The sequence below is a fragment of the Salvelinus fontinalis genome, chromosome 6 (genome assembly GCF_029448725.1).
Source record: "Salvelinus fontinalis isolate EN_2023a chromosome 6, ASM2944872v1, whole genome shotgun sequence".
Taxonomy (NCBI): domain Eukaryota; kingdom Metazoa; phylum Chordata; class Actinopteri; order Salmoniformes; family Salmonidae; genus Salvelinus; species Salvelinus fontinalis.
Window position 1 is genome coordinate 156,712 of NC_074670.1, and position 25,016 is coordinate 181,727.

General features: G+C 42.2%; 1 protein-coding gene across 2 annotated transcripts in view; it reads left to right on the forward strand.

Annotated features, from left to right (window-relative positions):
* The first annotated feature begins 2,988 nt into the window (after positions 1–2,988).
* The window catches only part of ano10a (anoctamin 10a), a 34,623-nt gene continuing 12,595 nt past the window's right edge, over positions 2,989–25,016 (forward strand). Inside the window, exons 1-13 of one of the 2 annotated variants that reach the window (XM_055924537.1) lie at positions 2,989–3,296; positions 4,395–4,554; positions 5,231–5,428; positions 5,717–5,851; positions 7,719–7,838; positions 8,075–8,644; positions 8,885–8,940; positions 9,044–9,118; positions 11,018–11,200; positions 11,636–11,827; positions 12,050–12,178; positions 23,609–23,725; positions 24,967–24,983. In XM_055924537.1, the coding sequence (XP_055780512.1) occupies positions 4,416–4,554; positions 5,231–5,428; positions 5,717–5,851; positions 7,719–7,838; positions 8,075–8,644; positions 8,885–8,940; positions 9,044–9,118; positions 11,018–11,200; positions 11,636–11,827; positions 12,050–12,178; positions 23,609–23,725; positions 24,967–24,983 (1,931 nt within the window). In that variant the 5' untranslated portion in view covers positions 2,989–3,296; positions 4,395–4,415. The remainder of the gene's footprint in view (positions 3,297–4,394; positions 4,555–5,230; positions 5,429–5,716; positions 5,852–7,718; positions 7,839–8,074; positions 8,645–8,884; positions 8,941–9,043; positions 9,119–11,017; positions 11,201–11,635; positions 11,828–12,049; positions 12,179–23,608; positions 23,726–24,966; positions 24,984–25,016) is intronic. The other variant, XM_055924536.1, reaches the window with a different exon arrangement.

Genomic DNA, 25,016 nt, shown 5'->3' on the forward strand with positions numbered 1-25,016 from the left:
CCTTGTCAGCTCGGGGATACGACCCAGCAACCTTTCGGTTACTGGTCCAACGCTCTAGTGGTTACCTGCCTAGTGGTTAGACTAAATCTCACCAGACAATCAAGTGAGGGTTATTTTGATTATGGTCTTGCTCCCAGGATACAAGTATTGGTTCTTGTTAGTTTGGTTTGGCTAGGTTATTATTACTATTGAGGTTGTCATATAAAACACAGAATCCATAGCATTGTCTCTGATAAGAGCCTATCAAATACGACAACCAATTTTTGTGTAAATAATTTTATTTGACCATACCAGAGTTCATTTGTGGCAGAGAGGTGTGTATCTTCCGCAATATCACGTCCCACAGCGTCAGTAAAAAGTCACGTTCTTCTTCAGGGGTGTATTACTGAAACCGTTTACTTCAAACGGAAAACGTTGTGCAACGAAAATGAGACTTTATTGGACAAGTTGATCAAAATTTGGGAGTTTATGTAGGTAGGTCCCTCCACGTCTCGTTCGCTCAGAGGAAGTGAGAAGTTTTAATCGTCCCAAAATCTAGCCACGAAAATAAACCAACTAAGTAAATAATTTTTGTATGGGGTCAATGAGTGTCGAATTTGGTAAACAAAAATGGTAATTTCTCATTTTCTATTTGACGCTTATTTGATTTAATAGACGTTTCGTAAATCTTAGGTGTTATGAATATATAAGTGGACGCACGTGGCATTTCGGCAAAAATGACTTTATATCTTAGTTGTGCCTGTTGTCAGAGCTTATGTCCCCAGCCAAGGAGGGCATACAGCAACACCTAAATATTCTCTGCAGATTCTGTCAGACCTGGGCCCTGACAGTGAATCTCAGTAAGACACAAAATAATGGTTCTATAAAAGGTCCTGTTTCCAGGACCATGAATACAAATTCCATCTAGACATCATTGCCCTAGAGCACACAAAACTATACCTACCTCGGCCTAAACTTTAGCACCAAAGGTAACTTCTGAAAAGCTCTGAACGATCTGAGAGACAAGGCAAGAAGGGCCTTCTACGCCATCAAAAGGAACATACAATTTGACCTTCCAATTAGGATCTGGCTAAAAAATACTTGAATCAGTTATAGAACCAATTGGAATTTATGGTTGAGGTCTGGGGTGTGCTCATCAACCAAGAATTCACAAAATGGGGGAAAACTAAATTGAGACTCTGCATGCAGAATTCTGAAAAAACATCCTCTGTGTACAACGTAAAACACCAAATAATGCATGCAGAGCAAAATTAGGATGATATTATCAAAATCCAGAAAACATCTGTTAAATTCTACAACCTAAAAGGAAGTGATTCCCAAACCACAATAAGACCTAACCAAATCTTGAGAAAACAAAAAGATAATTTCTTGACACATTGGAAAGAATTCACTAAAAAAGAGAGCAAACTGGAATGCTATTTGGCCCTAAACAGAGAGTACACAGTGGCAGAATACCTGGCTACCATGACTGACCCAAAATGAAGGAAAGCTTTGACTATGTACAGACTCAGTGAGCATAGCCTTGCTATTGAGAAAGGCTGCCAAAAGCAGACCTGGCTCACAAGAGAAGATAGGCTATGTGCACACTGCCCATTAAATGAGGTGGAAATTGAGCTGCACTTCCTAACCTCCTGCCAAATATATGATCATGTTAGATAAACATATTTCCCTCAGATTACACAGACCCACAAATAATTTAAAAACAAATCAAATTTTGATAAACTCCCATATCTATTAGGTGAAATACCACAGTGTGCCATCACAGCAGCAAGATGTGACCTGTTGCCATAAGAAAAGGGCAACCAGTGAAGAACAAACAACCATTGTAAATACAACCAATATTTATGTTTATTTATTTTCCCTTTTGTACTTTAACTATTTGCACATCATTAGAAAAGTGTATATAGCCATAATATGTTGTCAGTGTAATGTTTACTGTTAATTTCTGATTGTTTATGTCACTTTTGTTTATTATCTATTTTACTTGCTTTGGCAATGTAAACATATGTTTCCCATGCCAATAAAGCCATTTGAATTGAATTGATAGAGGACTCATCATGGATATTACCCAATTTGGCATGGACATTGCCATTGAGGGCTTCCACCATTTATAAGTATTCAACTGGATGGGGATTCCTATGATTTGGTAGCAATCAGCCAATGAAGAAAAAAATGGACTACTTTAAAATGGAGATAGCTTTAATGGGACTGCCCAAACTGTCACAGACGTTATAATGGCACAGATACAAAGATGAGTCCTCCATCTCTATGGCCTGTTGTTCACACGCGTATCTGCCCTCTCATTGGCTATAATGGGCTCCTGAGTGGCACAGCGTTCTAAGGCACTGCATCTCAGTGCTAGAGGCGTCACTACAGACCCTGGTTCGTTTCCAGGCTGTCTCACAACCGGCCGCGATTGGGAGTCCCATAGGGCGGCACAGAATTGGTCCATTATTGTCCGGCCGGGGTAGGCCGTCATTGTAAATAAGAATTTGTTCTTAACTGACTTGCCTAGTTAAATAAAGGTTCAAAAACAATTGTCAACATTATAACTACTCTATTTTTTTCCATAATAAGACATGCCGTATGCCTGTCCTAATAGAAAAACGTGTTAGAATCCTATTCAAATGAGAAAGCCCCATAGAAAGTGTTATTGTGTGATTTAGTTACCTATGTTCCATAGAGATAGATACAGGACTCTAGTGCCCAAAAGACTGTCTAAGCATGGGCAGCACCTTTTGAAGACTTTCACTATTTTGAAGTAGTCATTGGGGTGGGACTTCTTATGGGTTAAGGAATGAACACATAATTCCATCCAGGTCATCAGGAGGGATCAGCCAATGAATTATACGTGTGAGCAAACATTCCATAACGGCAGGTGGCATTCAATCACCAACCTTGGCTTTGTACCTTTTCAAACAACACACTCCAGGTGGCAGTATGCACACTTTCAGTTTGTTTACTATCTCATAGAAGTAGCAGAAGAACAAAAGTGACTACACTGCCCATGCTCTCAGACGCCATAGTAAGACAGATACAATGTTGCGTCCTCTAACTATCTCTATGCTATGCAGGCCTACACACACAGCATAGCACGTTGGTGGGTGTGATAACTGCGGGCTGAAGTCTACAGCGGCGCTTGCCTGTCAGTGCCAGTGACGTGGAGAGGCAGAAGTCAAGCAACTCTTCGGATTTCTCAAGACAATAGAAGATTCGCAATAGGTTTTTATTGTCGATTTGGCTTCGCGGGCAACCTTTAAAAGTGGACCTTGTTGCGCCAGCGAACGAAGGACGTGGTGAGTAGCCTTGTTTATAGAGATTTGTTGATGTAAAAGGCCTACCGGTATCTACTTTTCCGATTTGCGTCAAATGTTCCCCAGTTGTACGTGACAATGTTACGTCAAAGCTCAACACATTTCTTCAGAGTAAAGCAATCATGAGTATACCCTGTAACAGTGTTTATAGCCACCCATCGATACTGCAACGAACGTGCGGTTCAAGCCCCGCCCTCTCTCACACAAAACACTCAGCTGTCACTGTCAGTAGCCAGCTTTAGCTGATATTCAGAATCAGATTTTGGAGCAAATTAAATTTGAACCTCTTTAATACATGGGAAATCTGTTTTTAAGCCGTTGTGATTCAACGTCTAAAGTAAACAGTCGAATGACATCAATCAGTTGGGCTGAACCCAAGCCATAATAATGACTAAAAGAGAATGCGTTTTAGAATATGAAGGAAACTTCAGAAGTTAACGACTTCAGATTGTAAAACGCTAGTCTGGGAAAGGTAAAGGGGGATACCTAGTTAGTTGTGCAACTGAATCCAGTCAACTGAAATGTGTCTAACGCATTTAACCCAACCCGTCTGAATCAGACCAAAAAACCTACAAAACTTCATTCATTTTCCCATAAGCTTTGTCCAACGAACTATGGCGGAGTTAGTGCCTACAAAAAGACGCCATTACTATTTCTCTATTGAACGTTGAGATTGCTGAAAGGCCAGCCTCTTTGGTAATGACAAAGGAGTGGCATGTTTGCTAAAGAGACTGGTACTCAGACTAGTAAAACGCCTCAAGGCTGCACCCCTGAACATACCACACCTTGTTAGGTAATATAAGATTATTTTAGGCCAGGTGAAGGTGCTGCAACTCACATTTGCACAAGGAGCAATACGCAATTTGGTTACCTAGAGCAACATTTGAATGTGCATCAACTGATATTTTATAGATTTAAATAGCCAATGTTGTTTATGTATTTAGGCTATGTAAAACATACTGTTACTGTACACCGATACTTGGGTGTTCAAAACTGAAGGATGATATTCTGGCATTGTCATTTTGGTCCTTGTAGGCAGTCATGTTTAATTCATTTGTTTCCTATCTTGTCTCTCTCCAGGCTTCACAGGGAGAGGGGAAAATGCAAAAAAGCTTGTCAGTTTATGACAGTGATGGCTCAAAATTTGCCCCTCTGGTGGTCATCGAGTTGGTTTCGGAAACCAAAGAGGAAGCCATCGCATGGTTACTAAACAGGGTCAGAGACAAGCAGCAAGATGGAGGTACAGTACATTGAGCTTAGCTTACCTACTGTATATTGGGAACAGAGATTTGAAGCTTCCCAACATTTGAAACAGTCTTCTCTCCATCGCTTTTCAATGTGCCTCTGCTTCCTCTCTTGTATACAAATGTTAAACATTTGGCTTTCACTCTATCGTGCTCTCTGAAAGTGAGTGAAACTGATCCGATAACATATCTGGGCCCTTTTCCACAAAGAGTCTCAGAGTAGGAGTGCTGATCTAGGATCTGTTTATAAAATATTATTATGATCTAAATAGCAAAACTGACCCTAGATCAGCACTCCTACTGTGAGATGCTTTATGAATATAGGCCCTGATGCCACCTGCAATAAGCTATGTGAAAACAAAGCAGGCTGACCTTATCACTTATATCGTGAAATACTCACTGAAAAGAGCATGGTTTGGTACAATAGTGTGAAAGTCCCTTTTAGTTACTGTATCTATTAACCAGTCAGTCTGGCTCTGTTGATACAATATGGTTGTCCTAGGTTACGTCCCAAATTGGCACCCTATTCCCTACATGGTGCACTACTTTTGACCAGAGCCCTATGCGCCCTGGTCAAAAGTAGTGCACTATAAAGGGAATAGGATGTAATTTGGGACTAACACCTAGTCTGTTGACGCATTCATACCTGTCCTGATTCCTCTGCTGTGTTAGGGGCTGAGCTGCTGGTGGAGCAGCTGACTCCAGGGGCCCAGGGCACGGAGAAGGACAACCCCAATGTGTATGTGGTGGGGGCCTCCTGGCAAAGGCTCCTGTGCGGAGCTGAGGACGTGGGCCTCTTCAAGGAGTTCAATGACGGCTCCATGAGAGGCTTCACGTATGCCAACAAGCACAACTTCAAAGAGTTCCAAGGTAATCTAGGGTACAGTACGTCACAAATGGCGCCCTATTCCTTATCTCATAGGGCGCCATTAGTGATGCATACATAGTAAACTGAATGTACTATAGATGATGAATAGTATTTTAAATGTTCTGTATTATATTATTACAACTATATTACTATACAATTACAATGCAATAACTAGATTGATATGTAAATACGTGTTTAAGTTAACATCATTACTACACTAGTGTAAGAGCATGTTATTGTGTTGTAAAGTGACTGTAACTGTGTTAATTGTCTGTGTCTCTATACTACAGGTGATGGGGACGGTTTTCTGAGCATGGCAGAGTGTCAATACATCATAAAACATGAACTGGACAACCTGAGGGCCAAGGATGAGGCCCACGTGCCTGGATATCCTAAAATGAAACTGTATCCAGGGAAGTCAGTCAGTAAGTACAGCACTGACCCGATGACCGCCAATGGGGCGGCAGGGTAGCCTAGTGGTTAGAGTGTTGGGTTAGTAACCGAAAGGTTGCAAGTTCGAATCACCAAGCTCACAAGGTATCTGTCGTTCTGCTCCTGAACAAGGCAGTGTTCCTGGAACACAAGGCAGTGTTCCTAGGCCATCATTGAAAATAATAATTTGTTCTTAACTGACTTGCCTAGTTATATAAAGGTAAAATAAATAAACATTTTTAAAAATGACCTCAGCCACACTGAAACACTGTGTGCACAGTCATCAAACCTGTGTTCAAATAGTATACATTTTCTTTCAAATACTCTGAGCCTGCTGCCTGGATTGGATTGCCAGATGGGCAGGGTTTGCACTTTTGGGACTATTCCATTGGTTCCATTGTGCTAGAGAAGCTCAGAGCCATTAACACTGTGGGCAGTTTGTTAGGTACACCACTCAGTTCACCAAAATAGTGCGTTCCTACAGACAGTGAGTCACGTGGCCGTGGCTTGCTATGTAAAGCAGGCAGACAGGCATTGAGGCTTTCAGTTACTGATCGATTGAACGTTAGAATGGACAAAGCGACTGAGCGTGGTATGATCGTCGGTGCCAGGCGCGCCGGTTCCAGTATATTTTCATGCATGACAGTGTCAAGGGTTTACCGAGAATGTAGCGACAAACAAAAAACATCCAGTCAGCGTCAGTCATGTGGGCAAAAACGGCTTGTTGACGAGAGGTTGAAGGAGAATAGCAAGAATCATACAAGCTAACAGGCGGACCACAAACAGGCAAATAACGGCACAGAACGTCATCTCGGAACACACAACTCGTCGGTCCTTGTCACGGATAGGCTATTGCAGCAGACAACCACACTGGGTTCCACTCCTATCAGCTAAAGACAAGAAGCAGCTCCAGTGGGGATGCGATCACCAATACTGGACAATTGAGAAGTGTAAACACATCACCTGGCCCAACGAATCCCTGTTCCTGTTGCATCATGCTGATGTCAGGTGTATAGATCTTATGCATGGCTGAGTCAAGTTCAGCACAAATTAAAACCAATACTATTTGAACCCAGCTCTGAAGCCAATACCATATTTGAACCATAACATACATAATCCTCACATTGTCTCCCCATCAGAGTCAGCAATAAGGACAATAAATATGCAAATGTCAGTGGATTATTCAAATACGAGATAAGGAGTCAATGCTCTTGCTGAGCAGATCGACTGCTATTCAGCTTAACCAATTGTTTAGAAAAATAGTGCAACGTTTTGGAAATAATTGTCAAGAAATGACATGAAATTAAAGCTTTTTATTTTCATACAAATATACTAGTACATTATATGTGGGTCCCCACCATTGTCTGTATGTTATTGTTTTAGAAAACTAAGCTTTCTCTCATTATGAGGAAAGTTAACAGTTCAAACTCAATGAAAAACAACTCAACTGTTTTCATTGCTCTCAAGTAGCCAATGTTTTCAGTCATTTTTATCACTTCAGCAACTTAAGGGAATTATCGCTCACCAAAAGAGCATAGTCCTGCATAGGCCAGCGTTTCCCAGCTCCAGTATCCCCAACAGTACACATTTGTATTGTAGCTCTGGACAAGCACACCTGATTCAACTTGTCAACTAATCATCAGGCCCTCAATGAGTTGAATCAGGTGAGTTTGTCCGAGGCTGTAACAACATGTTCTGTTGGAGGTACTGGAGTTGGGGAAACACTAGCCTGGGCCACTGGTTCAAGTTTCGTTATGTTTTTCTAATAAAGATGGCTAGAATCACATGACAAATAGCGTCAGGAGACTGGGGGGGGGAAATGTGAATGGACTGACTCTTCTGTTTTTAATCTAATCTCAGTACGCAGAATGCAATCAAAGGGGATCCTTGTCCAAGTTTTCCCTCTGCATGAGAAGGAGGAACTCAAGAGGCTTTCCTTTTCCTGGTTCAAAAAGATCAAGTTGTCCTTCCAGCCTCTTGGTAAGTTACAGTTGCCATGGCTTGATCATTTTGCCCTTTGAATCCTAAGGCTACACTTGTCAAATGTATTGACTGCAATATTATCTTAGTGTTATCCATCTCTTTCAATATGAACTTCACTGGAGTATATAAAATGATTAGGCTATCACCATGTACAAGACATGGAACATTCTAAGAACCTTTGAATGGCTTGTTTGTGACTAAATCCTCCCCATGATTCCGCATGGTCCATCCAGATGACATCAGGCACTACTTTGGTGAGGGTATGGCACTCTACTTTGGTTTCCTGGAGTACTTCACCTTGGCCCTGATCCCCATGGCCCTCATAGGGATACCATATTACCTCTTCGACTGGGAGGACTATGACAAGTTCACGGTGTTCGCTGGCTTCAACCTGGTGTGGTGCACGGTGATCCTGGAGTTGTGGAAGCGCCTCAGCGCTTCGCTGGCGTACGGCTGGGGCACCCTGAGCAGGAAGAAAGCCTTCGAGGAGCCGAGGCCGGGCTTCCACGGTGTCTTGGGCGTCAACCCCGTCACGGGGCGGGCGGAGCCACTCTATTCAAACGCCAAGCGTCAGCTGAGGATCTACCTGGTGTCTGTTCCCTTTGTGCTGCTGTGCCTCTACCTGTCTCTGTACGTCATGATGATCTACTTTGACATGGAGGGCTGGGCCTTGATGATCCATGATGAGGAGCCTACCTTCTGGACGGGACTGCTACTTTTTATCCCCAGTATTATCTACGCTGTGGTTATAGAGATCATGAACCTCATATACCGCTATGCTGCAGAGTTCCTCACTGGCTGGGGTGAGTGGGATTGGATGGGTGGTTGGGTGGATGAATGCATTTTAGCTCATAATACATACAATGTTGTTTTAACAATGCAGAAAACAACAGAACACACAAATCATTGAGGCTAAAAATACATTGTCTTAATGCTACAGTGGTGTTTCCTGTGTTCCTCTTGTTCTTCTGCTGACTGTAGGGAGAGTTGTTGACTTGATAGAAGACAAACTGTTTCTGAAGTCAATGTTATTTTTGCTTTAGAAAACCACAGGCTTGAGTCAACATTTCAAAATCACCTGGTCCTTAAAGTATTGGTGGTGAGTCTTACAGGAAATTGGTTCATTTCCATGATCATTTCAAGTTACCATTGATTTTGAAAATCCTTTTGTTAACAGTTTACTTGTCATCTTCTCTCCCCAGTTCAACTTCTTCAACTGTTTTGCCTCCCTATTCTACATTGCCTTTGTGATGCAGGATATGGTGCTTCTCAGACAGGTGGGTCACTACCAATGATGTGTATATATACCCTGGATGACTACCAGGGGGCGCTGTATTGAAGCCACCGCGCAGCCATCTTGGTGATCCTCCTTCATTGTAAACAAGATTTTGGAAGCTATAGAAATGCATGTGTTAATGTCTACATTTGTTTTTGACATGTGTATTCTATTACAGACACCTTAATGCATACTTTTATATATGTTAGCAAAACATAAAACAAAACAAAGATAAAAAAAAAAATCTTAGTGTGTATATATTTAAAAAAAAGTTTTTTATATATTTTTTAGTTCTATTGTTACTGTCTCCACTACTACTACAACAACAACAAAACATTTTAAATACATGTAATTTTGTCCTATTGAATTGAAATACTGTAGAATTCCATTCATTCCTATGGAGGACTGCTCCCACTGGGGAGAGCCAATATGGCCGAACGGTGGCTTCAAAGCCTCTCAAATGGCCAATACATAGCATCAGCAATCCAGAGTTTATACACATCATTGGTGACTACTAGCCTTTGGCTTTAGACGTTCCGATTCAAGTGATCCATCATTCCAGACATGGACGGCTAGAGGCACTAGCAATAGAGACAGAGATAGCTATATAAGGCTCTCACTACTAGCAATATCCCCAATGCTGTTATTGTGTTTCATTTTCTGTCTAAATAGCACCCTATTCCCTATATAGTGCACTACTTTTGACCACAGCCCTAGGGGCCCTGGTGAAAAGTAGTGCATTATAAAGGGAATAGTGTACCATTTGGGATGCAACCTGAGTCGATTGCTGCTGCTGCTACTAATACTGCTACTGCTGCTACTTCTGTTGCTACTGCTGCTTTTGCTGCTACTGCTTCAGCTGCTACTGCAATCAATCAATCGTATTTATAAAGCCCTTCTTACATCAGCTGATGTCAAAGTGCTGTATAGAAACCCAGCCTAAAACCTCAAACAGCAAGCAATGCAGTTGTAGAAGCACGGTGGCTAGGAAAAACTCCCTAGAAAGGCCAGAACCTAGGAAGAAACCTAGAGAGGAACTAGGCTATGAGGGGTGGCCAGTTTTTCTGGCTGTGCTGGGTGGAGATTATAACAGAACATGTGCAAGATGTTCATAGATGACCAGCAGGGTCAAATAATAATCACAGTGGTTGTCGAGGGTGCAACAGGTCAGCACCTCGGGAGTAAATGTCAGTTGGCTTTTCATAGCCGATCATTCAGAGTATCTCTACCGCTCCTGCTGTCTCTAGAGAGTTGAAACAGCAGGTCTGGGAGAGACAGCACGGCCAGGTGGACTGGGGACAGCAAGGAGTCATCAGGCCAGGTAGTCCTGAGGCATGGTCCTAGGGCGAGAGAGAGAGAGATGCTACTACAGCTACTAATACTGCTGCGAGTAATACTGCTACTACTCATACTACCGCTAATAGTGCTGCTGCTGCTACTGCTCATACTACTGCTACTACTCATACTGCTGCTACTACTCATACTGCTGCTACTACTCATACTGCTGCTACTACTCATACTACTGCTGCTACTACTCATACTACTGCTGCTACTACTCATACTACTGCTGCTACTACTACTACTGCTACTACTCATACTACTGCTACTACTGCTGCTGCTACTACTCATACTACTGCTGCTACTACTCATACTACTGCTGCTACTACTCATACTACTGCTGCTGCTGCTACTACTCATACTACTGCTGCTGCTGCTACTACTCATACTACTGCTGCTGCTACTACTCATACTACTGCTGCTACTCATACTACTGCTACTACTGCTGCTACTACTCATACTACTGCTACTACTGCTGCTACTACTCATACTACTGCTACTACTCATACTACTACTGCTGCTACTACTATGTACTATCATATCCGCTTTTATTTATTTTCAGAGTCTGGCCACGCTGCTGATAACGTCTCAGATCCTGAACCAGATCATGGAGGCCTTCATGCCCTACTGGCTCCAGAGGAGGAGGAACAAGAAGGCCCATAAGAGGATGATAAAAACCATGGGAGACCAGGAGCTGCCCCTCTCTGAGCAAGTCAAGCTTGAGGCAGACATGAGCACCTACCTGGTGAGTTGGAGGACTCAAGTTATGGGGGAATGAATGTGTAACTAGGAAGGTTGTGATGAATGTGAATGATACTGCAATGCACATAAAGGTATCTTTACATTACATTTGAGTCATTTAGCAGGTGCTCTCATCCAGAGCGACTTACAGGAGCAATTAGGGTTCTTTCCTTGCTCAAGGGCACATCGACAGATTTTTCACCTAGTTGGATCGGGGATTTGACCCAGCGACCTTTCGGTTTCTGGCCCAATGCTCTTAACCCCTGTCTTGATTGGTTATGCTTGCCTTATGCACAGAATACCCCCATGAAGTGAAATGTTACTGCAGTGTTTAGACAAAGACATAGATGAAGAGTCCAGTGGCTGAAGTGGGTATTGTAATGCTCTAGTGTAGTCTAACCTCCATGAATCTGTATAAACTCTGTTGTATTCTCTTAAGGGAACATTTGATGACTACCTGGAGCTGTTCCTGCTGTTTGGCTATGTCAGTTTGTTCTCCTGTGTCTACCCTCTGGCCGCGGTGCTGGTGGTGCTCAACAACGTCACAGAGGTCTACTCGGATGCCTTCAAGATGTGCAAGGTGTTCAAAAGACCCTTCTCTGAGCCTGCAGCCAATATAGGGGTGTGGCAGGTAAGGCTGACCTAATAGCTCTTTCTACTCTGTTTAGTTCTCTATAGTACATTTAGTGTGGTTGGTTGGTATGATTGACTTTATTTGATAATTAAAGGAGATGACGTTTTCAAGGATAAAAAGGTTCACGTCCAACTGTGATGATTGTTTTGAACGGTGGTGGATAGGAAGGAAAGGGAGACCAGTCAGGGGGGAAAGTTCCTGTGTTTTCTTTTCTTCCAGCTTGCCTTTGAGGCCATGAGTGTGATCGCCGTGGTGACCAACTGTGCCTTGATTGGCATGTCCCCCCAAGTCAAGTCCTATTTCCCGGAGTCAGAGACACAGCTCATACTGTGGGTGGTGGGCTTCGAGGTACTGTACCATTTTCACACCTCTCACTCTTCACGCACACACACATTCTGACTAAACATGTATGCAAGTATTTCCTACTAATTTTAAAATCTAATTCAACTTCTTATTTCTGTCTGTTTTGGTGCTTCTTGGGCCTAAATAGAGTTGAAGCAGGCTGGCCAGCAGAATAGAGTTGAAGCAGGCTGGCCAGCAGAATAGAGTTGAAGCAGGCTGGCCAGCAGAATAGAGTTGAAGCAGGCTGGCCAGCAGATGGTGCCAGAGTCATAGAATGAGAGATCCATCCTAGCTGCTTTGGTAGCAAATGTGAAGATGATGATGACAGGGTGTTTATGTCCTGGCTGTACTGTAGGTCTTGTCTCCACTGTGTCTGAGCGCAGCTGTATGCAGGTAAGAGTACAGAGAGTAGGCCAATAGATAGGACCGGTGTTAGTGGGGGAGATATGTGTGGATAATGCACTGTTAGAGCTTCCAGACCCAGAATAACTCCAGTCAGTCCATGTCTGTGAGGATCACAATTGGGGGAGCTCGTTGTGCAACATCCTCCGCATGCACCTCCAGCCCTCGAGAGAAAATGCTTAAAATAACTAAGACAAAAAAGAGCAGAGGGGGGGCCTGAAGCAGAGGAGAGGTAGTTCATTAGAATATAATACACATGTATTGTATTAGTCTTTAGAGGCCATTCTAGTGTGTTTTATCTATATGCTAAACCACACTGTATTTTTACGGATTTGAAACGAGGTCATGGGTGCATGTTTGGTTGGAAATAGTTTTTGTATTTGTCTACAGAACTGCTGCAGAGCAAGTAAACCAGTTCCCTTAATACTAACTGTGTATGACAACCCCTTTGATGCGGTTCAAACATTTCAGATTAGTGCATTTATTGATTTCCTGTCTTTGCACCAGCTAATACAGACTAGCACCAATACAGACAGAATCATGGACATCCAGATAGGCAGCAGTAAATACAACACACTTGCTCCTGCACATACTGTATGTCTCCAGCCCCCAGGGAGTTGCCCTGACCACCCTGTGAGGATGAAGAGCGTGTGTGGCCTGTATAGTCTGTGCCTGTGCTCGGCTGCTCAGGCCTTGATGCTGTGGTAAAATAATGACGTGACCTCTAACCTCGGTGGCTCGGAGGCTGAAGTTGGCATGGAGGTGAGCTGCTGCAGAGAGCAGGGTGGATCAGGGCTTATTTTCTCTCACTCTCGCTCTGTCTGCAATCCACCTCACTCTGTAGAACATGTGTTGTCACACAAATCTACAGCACGGGGGTTATCACACTGGATTACTGTCTGGTTGTCTGTGCGCATGAGGAAGAGAGATCGTGAGGGAGGGATAAAGAAAACAAGAGAGAAATAGGAGAGAGCACAAGGTTGCGAGAGAGGGAACAGGAGAAGTGAGGGTAGGAGCTGGGAGAGATGAACCTACCTCACTAGCTTATTGTACATCCAGGCACGTTTCACACTGCTGCCAAGCAGCAGCACATTTCCTGTAGATCTGTGGGTTGGCGTCTCCCTGCCAGATCATTCAGTCCATTACAGACTGGAGCAGCAGAACCCGCCCTGCTATTCAGCATGCAGGGACAGGGTACACACGCACTGATCCTTTTCTGGATACATTGTTTGTTTATGTATTCATTGAACGTTGTCAATACATAATCACCACAAAATATCTGCCAGAAACGATTTGAGAAATATTCATGAATCACTGATCCACATGATACACTGTGGCAGAGGCTATGAATATCTAGATTCTATTCTATGAATATCTAGATTCTATTCTATGAATATCTAGATTCTATTCTATGAATATCTAGATTCTATTCTATGAATATCTAGATTCTATTCTATGAATATCTAGATTCTATTCTATGAATATCTAGATTCTATTCTATGAATATCTAGATTCTATTCTATGAATATCTAGATTCTATTCTATGAATATCTAGATTTTATTCTATGAATATCTAGATTTTATTCTATGAATATCTAGATTTTATTCTATGAATATCTAGATTTTATTCTATGAATATCTAGATTTTATTCAATGAATATCTAGATTTTATTCTATGAATATCTAGATTTTATTCAATGAATATCTAGATTTTATTCAATGAATATCTAGATTTTATTCAATGAATATCTAGATTTTATTCAATGAATATCTAGATTTTATTCAATGAATATCTAGATTTTATTCAATGAATATCTAGATTTTATTCAATGAATATCTAGATTTTATTCAATGAATATCTAGATTTTATTCAATGAATATCTAGATTTTATTCAATGAATATCTAGATTTTATTCAATGAATATCTAGATTTTATTCTATGAATATCTAGATTTTATTCAATGAATATCTAGATTTTATTCTATGAATATCTAGATTTTATTCAATGAATATCTAGATTTTATTCTATGAATATCTAGATTTTATTCAATGAATATCTAGATTTTATTCTATGAATATCTAGATTTTATTCTATGAATATCTAGATTTTATTCTATGAATATCTAGATTCTATTCTATGAGTAGTGCTACAGAGGCAATCAATGTTGCAGACATATAGCCTATATCCCAAATGGCACCCTATTCCATATACTCCCCTATGGGTCATGGTAAAATGTAGTGTACTGTAGGGAAATAGGGTACCATTTAGAATGCTGACATAATAACCAATCCAGTTACAGGAAGCAGAGCAGGATATGGCTATTAGGGCCTCTAATGCCTTCTGTCAGGGATGTCAGTCCAGCTCTACGATACAGAGAGCAGGTCTTTCTGAGTAAATCCAGCTCTACGATACAGAGTGATATGCTGCTGCTGTACAATACCTAATTTCACCTTTGAGGTGCAAACAGTACTATAGTGCAGTGACTTATGTTGTTCCATCAATATGAACCTGTTAGTCTGATGTGGTGGGGAGGGAGGGCCCTGGCAGAATGGGGTCTGGGACCAGACCAGACGCCTGTGTCTCAACGCCACAGTGGGACCAGACCACCGGATCATATAGGAGGAGAGTGGGAGAAAATACTGACCTCCTCCCCCCCAATTAAAAACAAAACAAAATATGTAGCATCATATGGCATTTGAAAAAAAAATATCTTGTGGAATTTGGTTTCTTTACTACCATATAATTCCGCATTGATATCACATTTATGGAAGTTAGCCTATCTTGCGTAAGTTTGCGTTTTAAAGGCCATGGACTCAGTCTAGTCAATGCGAAATGTTACGAGGGCCCTTCGGCGCTGTCTCTCTCGCTCTCCTGGCTAGCTGTTATTCCTCTCTCTTGTCTGTGATTGGCTGAGACAGGGCTCATTGTTGAGCAGGTGATACCTGGGTAATTACTGTACGGCATGGCATACTTCACAGAGCAGTAACCAGGCAACAGGGTAGCCGAGCCACAGAGACGGTCGGAAGGGAGGGAGAGAGAAGAGAAGGCTAAGGATCAGGAGTAATTGAAACACTTGATGATGCATTGGCCTTGGCAGTCAGGGCAGCCAGGCCAGGCATTCTCTCCAACCTCGGCCTCTTTGATGCACTGATCCCAGTCTAAGTGATCACATTGGATTGATGGAACATTCCTAGATGTAATGATTATCCTACATGTAAAGATGATTATTATTACACCAAGCTTGCACACTAAAATGCTGTTGTCATTGTCAAGTTGAATGTGTTTGTACATTTACACAGATGATGTAATAGAAGAGTTATAGTTCATGCATTATGTGAGGTGTTAACCTACCCTTTCATGCATTATGTGAGGTGTTAACCTACCCTTTCATGCATTATGTGAGGTGTTAACCTACCCTTTCATGCATTATGTGAGGTGTTAACCTACCCTTTCATGCATTATCCGTTGACAAAAGCACAGACTATCTATACCTTTTTTAAAATTAGATGGAATAAACATTCCACGGAACAAGGAGAAATCGTGAGGAAATATTTATATTTTACCTTCCATTCCCAGATATAGCCTATACTATTTATGCTAGTAAAAATGCATCAGTGGTCTTTGTTGTGTCACTTTCTCCATGAGGGTTATTTTAGGCAGGGAATCAGAGAGCCAATCCCATTTTAAGGTGGTTTTCAGATAATCAGATTAGAATCCAGCAGCAGGTTTGCCATGCCCCAGGCCCTGGTCACTGACAGTTGGCATTCCCTGTACAAACCAATCTAATCCCTATATAGCTAGTGCATTAGGTTTGGCAAGGGCCCATAGTGCTCTGGTCAAAAAGTAGTGCACTATGTAGGGAATAGGGTGACATTTGGGATGTGTACCAACTTAATCCCTGAACACTGCATCTAGTGTGGCTTTTACTTTGCTGTTTGATTTAAATATGTAAATGTATTTCTCTATCAAACAGTGACACATTTTTAGAATATGTTACCTAAGCTCTCTGTGTGTCAGGGGTTCCCGTTATGAAAATGCGGTGCCAGACATTTGACCTACAGCGTTTTCATTTAATTAACGGACATTTGAGAAATGTACTGGACGAATATGATTAGGGTGTCTGACCACGGTGCTCAGAATGACAGAAATCACATTTTAGATTATGGTAATTCATTTTAACAGAACATGCAGGTCGAGGATGCCATGACGTGCGACCTTACCGCGCACTTTGAATACGTTAGAATAACTGTCCACATTTAACTTTTTCTCAGCCAACAAGACGACTGACCAACAGCAAAATCACTAGTATATGCATAGGCGGGGCGTGAGTTTCAAGTTCTTCAATAATAAGCTGAGCTCCTCAGTCATGTTTTCTTCGCCTCACATTGTCAACGAAGTCTGTTTGTTTGTTTTTTACATTCATTGCGAAAGATAGTTCCTCAGAATTCGAAAAATCTTTCCAACACTCCCGGCCTCGATAATCACCAAGCGTTGGTGTGAAAAAGCAAAATATTATGATCTGATGATCCCATATAGCTAGTGGAAACGTCATAAAAAAACAGCTGTCTGTCTCAAGTTTACTGGCACAGAAACTCCAAGGGGCTGGAATAGGCTAGTTGATACAGTGTTGCAAGTTCGCTATCAACAGCTTTTGGCCAGACCCAGTTGATGATTTTATATAATGTTGCAGTTCACTAGCAATAGCCTAAATCAAGACAGGCATACAGGCGGAGTAGAGATTCATGTGATTGAAAGAACCAACATTTTAATCAGGGTATTTTCTACTGTTTTTAGTTGTCAGCTTCAGGCCTATGTAATGTACTTAGTTGATTATGGAAGATATAGGCCTACTGCTGCATTGGCCTATAGGCTATCGCTGAGTTCAATGCGCTCTTCTTTAGCCGCAAATGGATCACAGTGTATCAAGTGTGTCCATGTGGCGGAGGCTGGCACTCTCGCCTTTTTACATTTTTATCATTTTACTTCAGATGTCTATGTTTAACCATGTGACAATGATTTTGAGAAACTAAAATTGTATTATTGAAATGAAACTGTTCCATGAAAATGTGCATATAAAAATAATCATAACTGTCACGCAGGTCGGTAGGATAGATTTTCAAGTTTGGGGAAGCTTACACTCAGGAGCTGCCTGTGTGCTTTACTATAACACGCATTAAACACATTTTTGAACGTGCAAGCGCGTGCAGACATAGGAGGTCCCGTGCCCGCCTATGGCTATCAAAGGCCATCCAACTGATTAGTTTTGGCGCCGGTGTTGTGCCGAACCCCCCCCCCCCCCTTCGCGTGAACGCGCACACACTCAATTCTTCATTGCGGCGACTTGCTTGCTAGTTGAGATTTCTGATCACGTTAGGCTGCGTGTCATTAGATTTTTTTATGTCGGTTTGATCCCGGGGGACGCTCTAGTAATATCTGCAGTTTTCGGTTTGGCTATTTGTTTCAAGTGCATTAGTCTTTTAAATAAATATCTTTGCCAAAATTCGTCATCTCTCCCATGTCTTATTCGACTAGTAGTTGTTCTGAAATGTTTAGTGCTTGCCTACGTTTTACTCACTCTATGTTTAATATAACACACACACATTAATTTTGGTAGCCTATCCTGAGTTGAAGTTTGTTCTATAGAAAGTATTTGACTGATGTGTGCCACAGAAAGTATTTGACTCTAGCCACAACATTAAGGAAATTAGAGGGGGGGGGGGGGGTTCGGCAAGGCTATTTTCTGTCCGAAATCCCCCCCCCCCCCCCTTCTAATTTCCTTAATTTTTTGGCTAGAGTCAAATACTTTCTGTGGCACACATCAGTCAAATACTTTCTATAGAACAAACTTCACCTCAGGATAGGCTACCAAAATTAATGTATGTGTGTTATATTAAACATAGAGTGAGTAAAACGTAGGCAAGCACTAAACATTTCAGAACAACTACTAGTCGAATAAGACATGGGAGGGATGACGAATTTTGTCAAAGAGATTTATTTATAGACTAATACACTTGAAACAAATAGCCAAACCGAAAACTGCAGGCATTACTAGTGTTATACTGTTGTTCGCTCAACTAAAAGACAGATTTTAGTATTTTCATTGTCTTTTCTTTACAGCAATAGCAATTTTCTTTCCAAACTATGTTTTCCCACAATTTAATTTAGAAATATTGCGATATGGCTTGCTGGTCTTCTACTTTTCCTTCAGTCGCAACTCCACAATCATCTATTTAATATTTGCAACGCGCACAGCCTAAATTGGGCGAGCTGCCTTTCCTTCCGACTTGTAGGCAATTACATGTAAAACAACAAGACTAGGGGAAGCTATAATGGTCCTCTGTGGCTAAATCATGATTTAGTTGCCCATTTTGAATTATTTTATTTCTGTATAGACAAGAGTAGGCTAATTAGGCAATATAATAGGTTTTGGCCTTTCTAGGGAGTTTTTCCTAGCCACCGTGCTTCTACACCTGCATTCTAGCTGTTTGGGGTTTTAGGCTGGGTCTCTGTACAGCACTTCGAGATATTAGCTGATGTATGAAGGGCTATATAAAATAAACTTGATTGATTGATATAATTTTGGCAATTTACTTAGGGAACGCTTAGCTTCCCCTAACCTTATGGGCTCGCTGCCTATGTAACAGTATAACTTTAAACCGTCCCCTCGCCCCGACACTGGCGTGAACCAGGGACCCTCTGCACACATCAACAACAGTCACCCACGAAGCGTCATTACCCATCGCTCCACAAAAGCCGCGGCCCTTGCAGAGCAAGGGGCAACCCTACATCTAGGTTTCAGAGCAAGTGACGTAACTGATTGAAACGCTACTAGCGCGTACCCGCTAACTAGCTAGCCATTTCACATCCGTTACACCTATGTCAATCTACTATCCCCCCATATTAAAAAAAAAATGGACCTATTCTATTGGTCAGCTTGTCGAGAAACAAAATATCCCAAACAGACCCTGGGACAGTTGTGGGATGATAGAAAAACACGTTAAAAAGCAATTAATCTTATGCAATAGACAAGAACTTTTAGCTGAAAATGTAAAATTGGCCTTTCCAATTTTATTTGTTGGCTTTTCAACAACAAAAAAATTGCTAAAAGCCAGCTATTACCTGCTAACGGAAACCTGTGTGTGGACACAAACAGAACATCCAGTGACAACTCTCAGACAGAGGTTTGTCCTGTAATTCACAACTCAGGATGAAATACTAATGACCTGTCTGGGGGATACATAGAGGATGTCTGGGAGAGGAGAGGGCGGTCAGTCACTCGGTTTGCTCTGTCTGTCCTGGTGATTTATCTCAAAGATTGACACAGAGGAGAGAGGAAGGGGAGTTGTGATGTATGGTGGAGTAGTAAGTACCTTTGTCTGGACACAAGCTGGGCTGGCACCGCTACTGCAGAGGTGAAGTGAAAGATAGCCATTTAGCCTGCTGACGATCAAGGACGCAGGTGTAGACGACTTCTTAAGATGGGACAGAATGGGAATGTATGCAGCCCAACTCTACTGCAGACTATGTATGGTCTTATTAGCCACTCTTGCTGTGTCATTGGTGTAACAGCCAGAGTAGCAGGATGGTGTCACAGATCCATAACACTAGTGTGCTGACGATATCCCATCTGAATTGTGACGCTGAATGACAACAAAAAAGACCGTTCCTTAGCCGTCCTTTCTTGCCTTGGTCCTTTATAATGCTGAAATATGATAACACTGCCTGGTATAATGCAGCTGGCTTTAGTTGTTTGGCTCCTAACAACGCTGTCTGTCTTTCTCCCTTGCGGTTTGCTTTGCCAAAGGCAAATCAGCCACTGTGATGTAGTCTGTGGTGTGTGTGTTGTTGAAGTCCAGAACCCTTTGTACCCAGTAACTGAATGTGTCTGATTCTGTCACCATGGTTGTGGTCTCCTGTTCTATTCTGTAGAGCACTGTCAGCCTAGTGCTAGCTCTAGTCATATCTGTGCATTGACTCAGATACTGTGCCCTGAATGGCACCATATTCCCTATTTAGTGCTCTACTTTTGACCAGGGCTCAAAAGTAGTGCACTATATATGGAATAGGGTGCCATTTGGGACTCAACCCTATGCATTAATGTAGTGTGCATCAGCTCTGTGAAGCTGTGCCCCCCTGCTGACTGGCAACTCTATTTACAGCCCTTTGTAGTCCTGTTCAATGCTATTCTTCTACTATATATGGCTCCAGTCTAGTCTTATTGAAGCTACCTGCCTGCTGTACTGAATAATCTCTGCAGTCCTGGAGACCTCTCCACAACCCTTCCTGCCTCCTGTACCCATCAACACCATGGGTGTGTCCCAAATAGCACCATGTTTCCTATATAGACTGTTACTTTTGACCAGGGCCCAGAGGAACAGGTCTCACACCGACCTCGCAGTACATCGAGGAACAGTAGAGCTCAATAAACGGAAATTGGATCGAGCTGAAGTAACTTGGTATGAATTATCTTGATGTAATCATTCATTCTCATGTGAGAGATGTGCCACCTCTTTCTGCATTAGTCTCATATCCTTATAGAACACACGGTCTGCTGCCAGACTCTGGCCTGTCACTATGTGTGAATGCACGGTGCTCCATGAGGCTCATTCTCACTCTGCAGTTGGCTGTCCCAAGGGTTACTGCAGAACCACGCATGTCTCAGCAACATGTCGAAGTGTTTATGGCAAGCCACCAAAGGCCGCCTTTCAGATAAATCTATTCACAAACCCCCGATGTGAAAAGTTAGATTAAGAAATTCTGTTCATGCCGCTTCACAGAATAAATAATATAAAATAACTCCCGATCAATTGGAATCAAGGTGGATTGAAATGCTAATTTGCTAAATGAACAAGGCAGTGCAGTTCTGGCCCCAGCTACATGGGGTGAATACTGAGCAGAGGGGATTATGGTACAAAAGGCCACAGATTGCCATGCTAGCACTTACAGGTACTGTCTCAATTCACACGTATGCAATGTTTAGCGCATCATAGAGAAGTAGTTTGATATTGAGTCAGGGCCTCAAGATGAAATGTACCCCTTTCAACTAACATTTGCATTTATGTTAGTGTTCTTTGGTTTTCCAACGTGTGCCAAGCCAACCCGATCTCTCTAAATGCCCATAAACTCCTATTGTCAAGTACCAATCAGCTAAAAGGCTGTGGTGTTTTTACTGTTGCATTTCAATCAGTGTAACAACCTCAGTCAGCGCTGAGGCCAGACAGACTGGACTCCCTTCGCCCTTTCACTCTTTCACTATACTGTAAATTCTACTACTTAGCTCACAATCTGCATCCCAAATAGCCCCCTTTGTCCTACATAGTGCACTACTCTTGATAGGCCCTGGTCAAAAGTAGTGTACTATAAAGGTATTATGTTGCCAATTGGGATACACAATTGTCTGTAATAAAGTACGGTATGGCTGAAGGACTGAGAGAGAGGGAGCGCCACACACACCTCCCCATCCTTCTAGCCCAAACCACCTATCTGAAGAACACTTTCCATAGGAGAAAATAGCCTGTAATAACAGTATTTGGAAGTTTTCAGTCAACAACATTTGTCAGGCCTAACATGTATGAAGCCTTTTACTGCGATGAAAGTGGTGGCTGAATCCGATGGATTTTTGGCTGGCACATACTGATGAGGTACAGCGTGTTGTGGCAGCTGGCAATTTTCCAGCAATGACAGACCTGCTTTGCATAGCAGTGTGTTGGCATCGATTCAGAGTAATAAAGCTGGTTTCTGGTCATGCAGTTCGAAGTACACTTCTCTCGGCCGTAGAAAATGTATTGAGAAAAAAATGATGTATGTGTTGGATATTGGTCAGGTTGCTACCTCTCTCTCTCACACCTTATCTTCACAGCCCCTCTGAGGTGAGGTAAGATAACAGGTGTGCTCTTTGCCATAAGAGTCGTCCTCCTCACCCCACTTCCCCTTTGTCTGCTGTTCATCTGTCTCCTCCAATCACCTCAACAGAGGGAGGAGGGTGGGCCAGTGTTGTACTGGGGGGGCCTCTTTCTGTATTCACAGCACTCTCTTCTCTCTTCCTTTTGAGAGATTGTGATTTGTATTTTCAGCAAAGCCCTCTTGCCTGTCTTTACCATTACAGTTTAATATTGAGCTCCAGTGAACTGCTTAGGGGCTGATTTAAAGAGTTAGGGCCCAGAAGGGTCTTCAGCTTCTTAACTCTCAGAATAATCACCAGGGTCTTACTGCATGTTTGTCACCCTGTAGTCTCCTGTTTTGCTTACAGTATTTCAAGACATATTCTTTGATTATCTGGTCCTTCGTTAAGAGGCGTGATCTCTTAAATGATAACCCTATCAGCATTATTATTCTATGGTTTGGCGTGTTTATGGTTGTACGGGTTCGTTCGTACTTTTACCTGACGCAGGTTTCATGTGAAAACACGAGTCAATGGATTGGCTCATACATTGACCCGATCTGCAGGTTTCATGTGACAACAGGACTGTTTTCAGACTGTGGGTCAGGTCAGCTGCTTGTCGTTAGCCTCGCTCTGAGAAGGAATGGAGCTAGTTCTGAAAGAACAGGGAATGTTCTGGTTCACTTGACTGACGTTGTTGCAGTATCATGTACATGTTTAAATACAGTAGACTACAAATGACAATACAAGATTCACAAGTTACATACAGCATATACAGATGAAAGAAGACCAGCCTGGTAGATAGGAACATTAACCAGCTGTTAAGAGGGATATCACACCTGACGCCAATGATTGTCTAGTTTTGTAATGTCATGGATTGGACACCGGTCAGTGATGGTGTGTTTGTTTGTCTCCAGAGCAGTTTAGATTGCGTTGTGACGTTTCACTTCAGCAGCGTATCACGTTGCATCTGTTCAATCAGTGTAAAACTATTCATTACATCAACTATATATATTTCTGAATTCTAGGATAATAGAGAAATATAGTTTATCTCATGTATGATGTTATATTGTACTGTCTACTTTTCCTGTCACATGTCCTAAAGTCTCCCCATACTCCCCTGTTGTTCTTCTGTCTTCTGTTGTTGTTGCAGCACTTCCTCTTGGCCTCCAAGTTCATCCTGGCCTTTGTGATCCCAGACGTCCCCAAACACATACAGATCAAACTGTCACGTCTGGAGTTTGAGTCCCTGGAGGCTCTGAAGAAAAGGGTAAGTTTGACTGACTGACTGAACCCCTCAACTATATGGTGTTGAATAACGCTAGCATGACATACAGAGTGGTTTGACCTAACTTGAGTCTATCAAGGTGAAAAAAAGCAGGTACCATCACTCAACCTTAAACTCAACTTTTTTGGGGTGTGTTAAACCAAAAAACTATGAAGTTCCCAAAAATAACATGAAGGGACTTCAAGGTGAATAAAATGTATAAAGAAACCCTAGATGAAGAAAAGCCACAGACTTCGGTGTGGATAAGCTGGGTATATGAGGTGTACGGCTGACATGACTGTCTCTGAGACACCCATCAGGTTTATCATCTAGGTCTAATGGTTTAATGATCCATGTAGAAGGTTGTTCAAGCTGCAGCTAACTAACAAACTGTGTGTGCGTGTGCAATATTGTAATGTGTTAATGAGGCTCTGCTATTTTGGCAGATGTTTATCACCTTGCACATAGCTCAGAAGTAGGTCACACACACACACACACTCACACAGATACAGAGGACACAATCATCTGCTTTCCCAGCACCAGAAAGAACCTGTCTATAAACGGCTTACATACCGTGTATAATTAAGGACAAAACAACATATTATTTAGTAGAATGCTGACCCATATCTCTCTCCATAACACCATCATGCAGACCCATATCTCTCTCCATAACACCATCATGCAGACCCATATCTCTCTCCATAACACCATCATGCAGACCCATATCTCTCTCCATAACACCATCATGCAGACCCATATCTCTCTCCATAACACCATCATGCAGACCCATATCTCTCTCCATAACACCATCATGCAGACCCATATCTCTCTCCATAACACCATCATGCAGACCCATATCTCTCTCCATAACACCATCATGCAGACCCATATCTCTCTCCATAACAGCTTCATGTAATGTATTCAGTCCCTCAATGCATCTCCCAGAGCACTTCGGTAAAGATAAATTACAGGAGTCAGGTTAATGGTATTGATATGAGTATGCTGTTGAGCAGTAGCTTTCCTCAGCTTGGCACTGCAGTCATTTACTGGATTAAGGCTGAGTGCTTCAGCAATTAGTTAGCATGTCTTAGCTAGCTATCATTTCTCTCAGCACTGCAGAAAGAAGGGCGGGGCCATGAAATGCATAACATTGATTGGTGATATTTCTGATGCTTCTTGTTCTTGTCCAGCTGAATGTTGAATTTAAGCAGATTTGAACAGGATTTCTTGGTTTGTTTGTGCAGAGCCAGGCCCATGAGAGGTAAGTTGCTTTGGGTCGTCGGACTGAACTCTG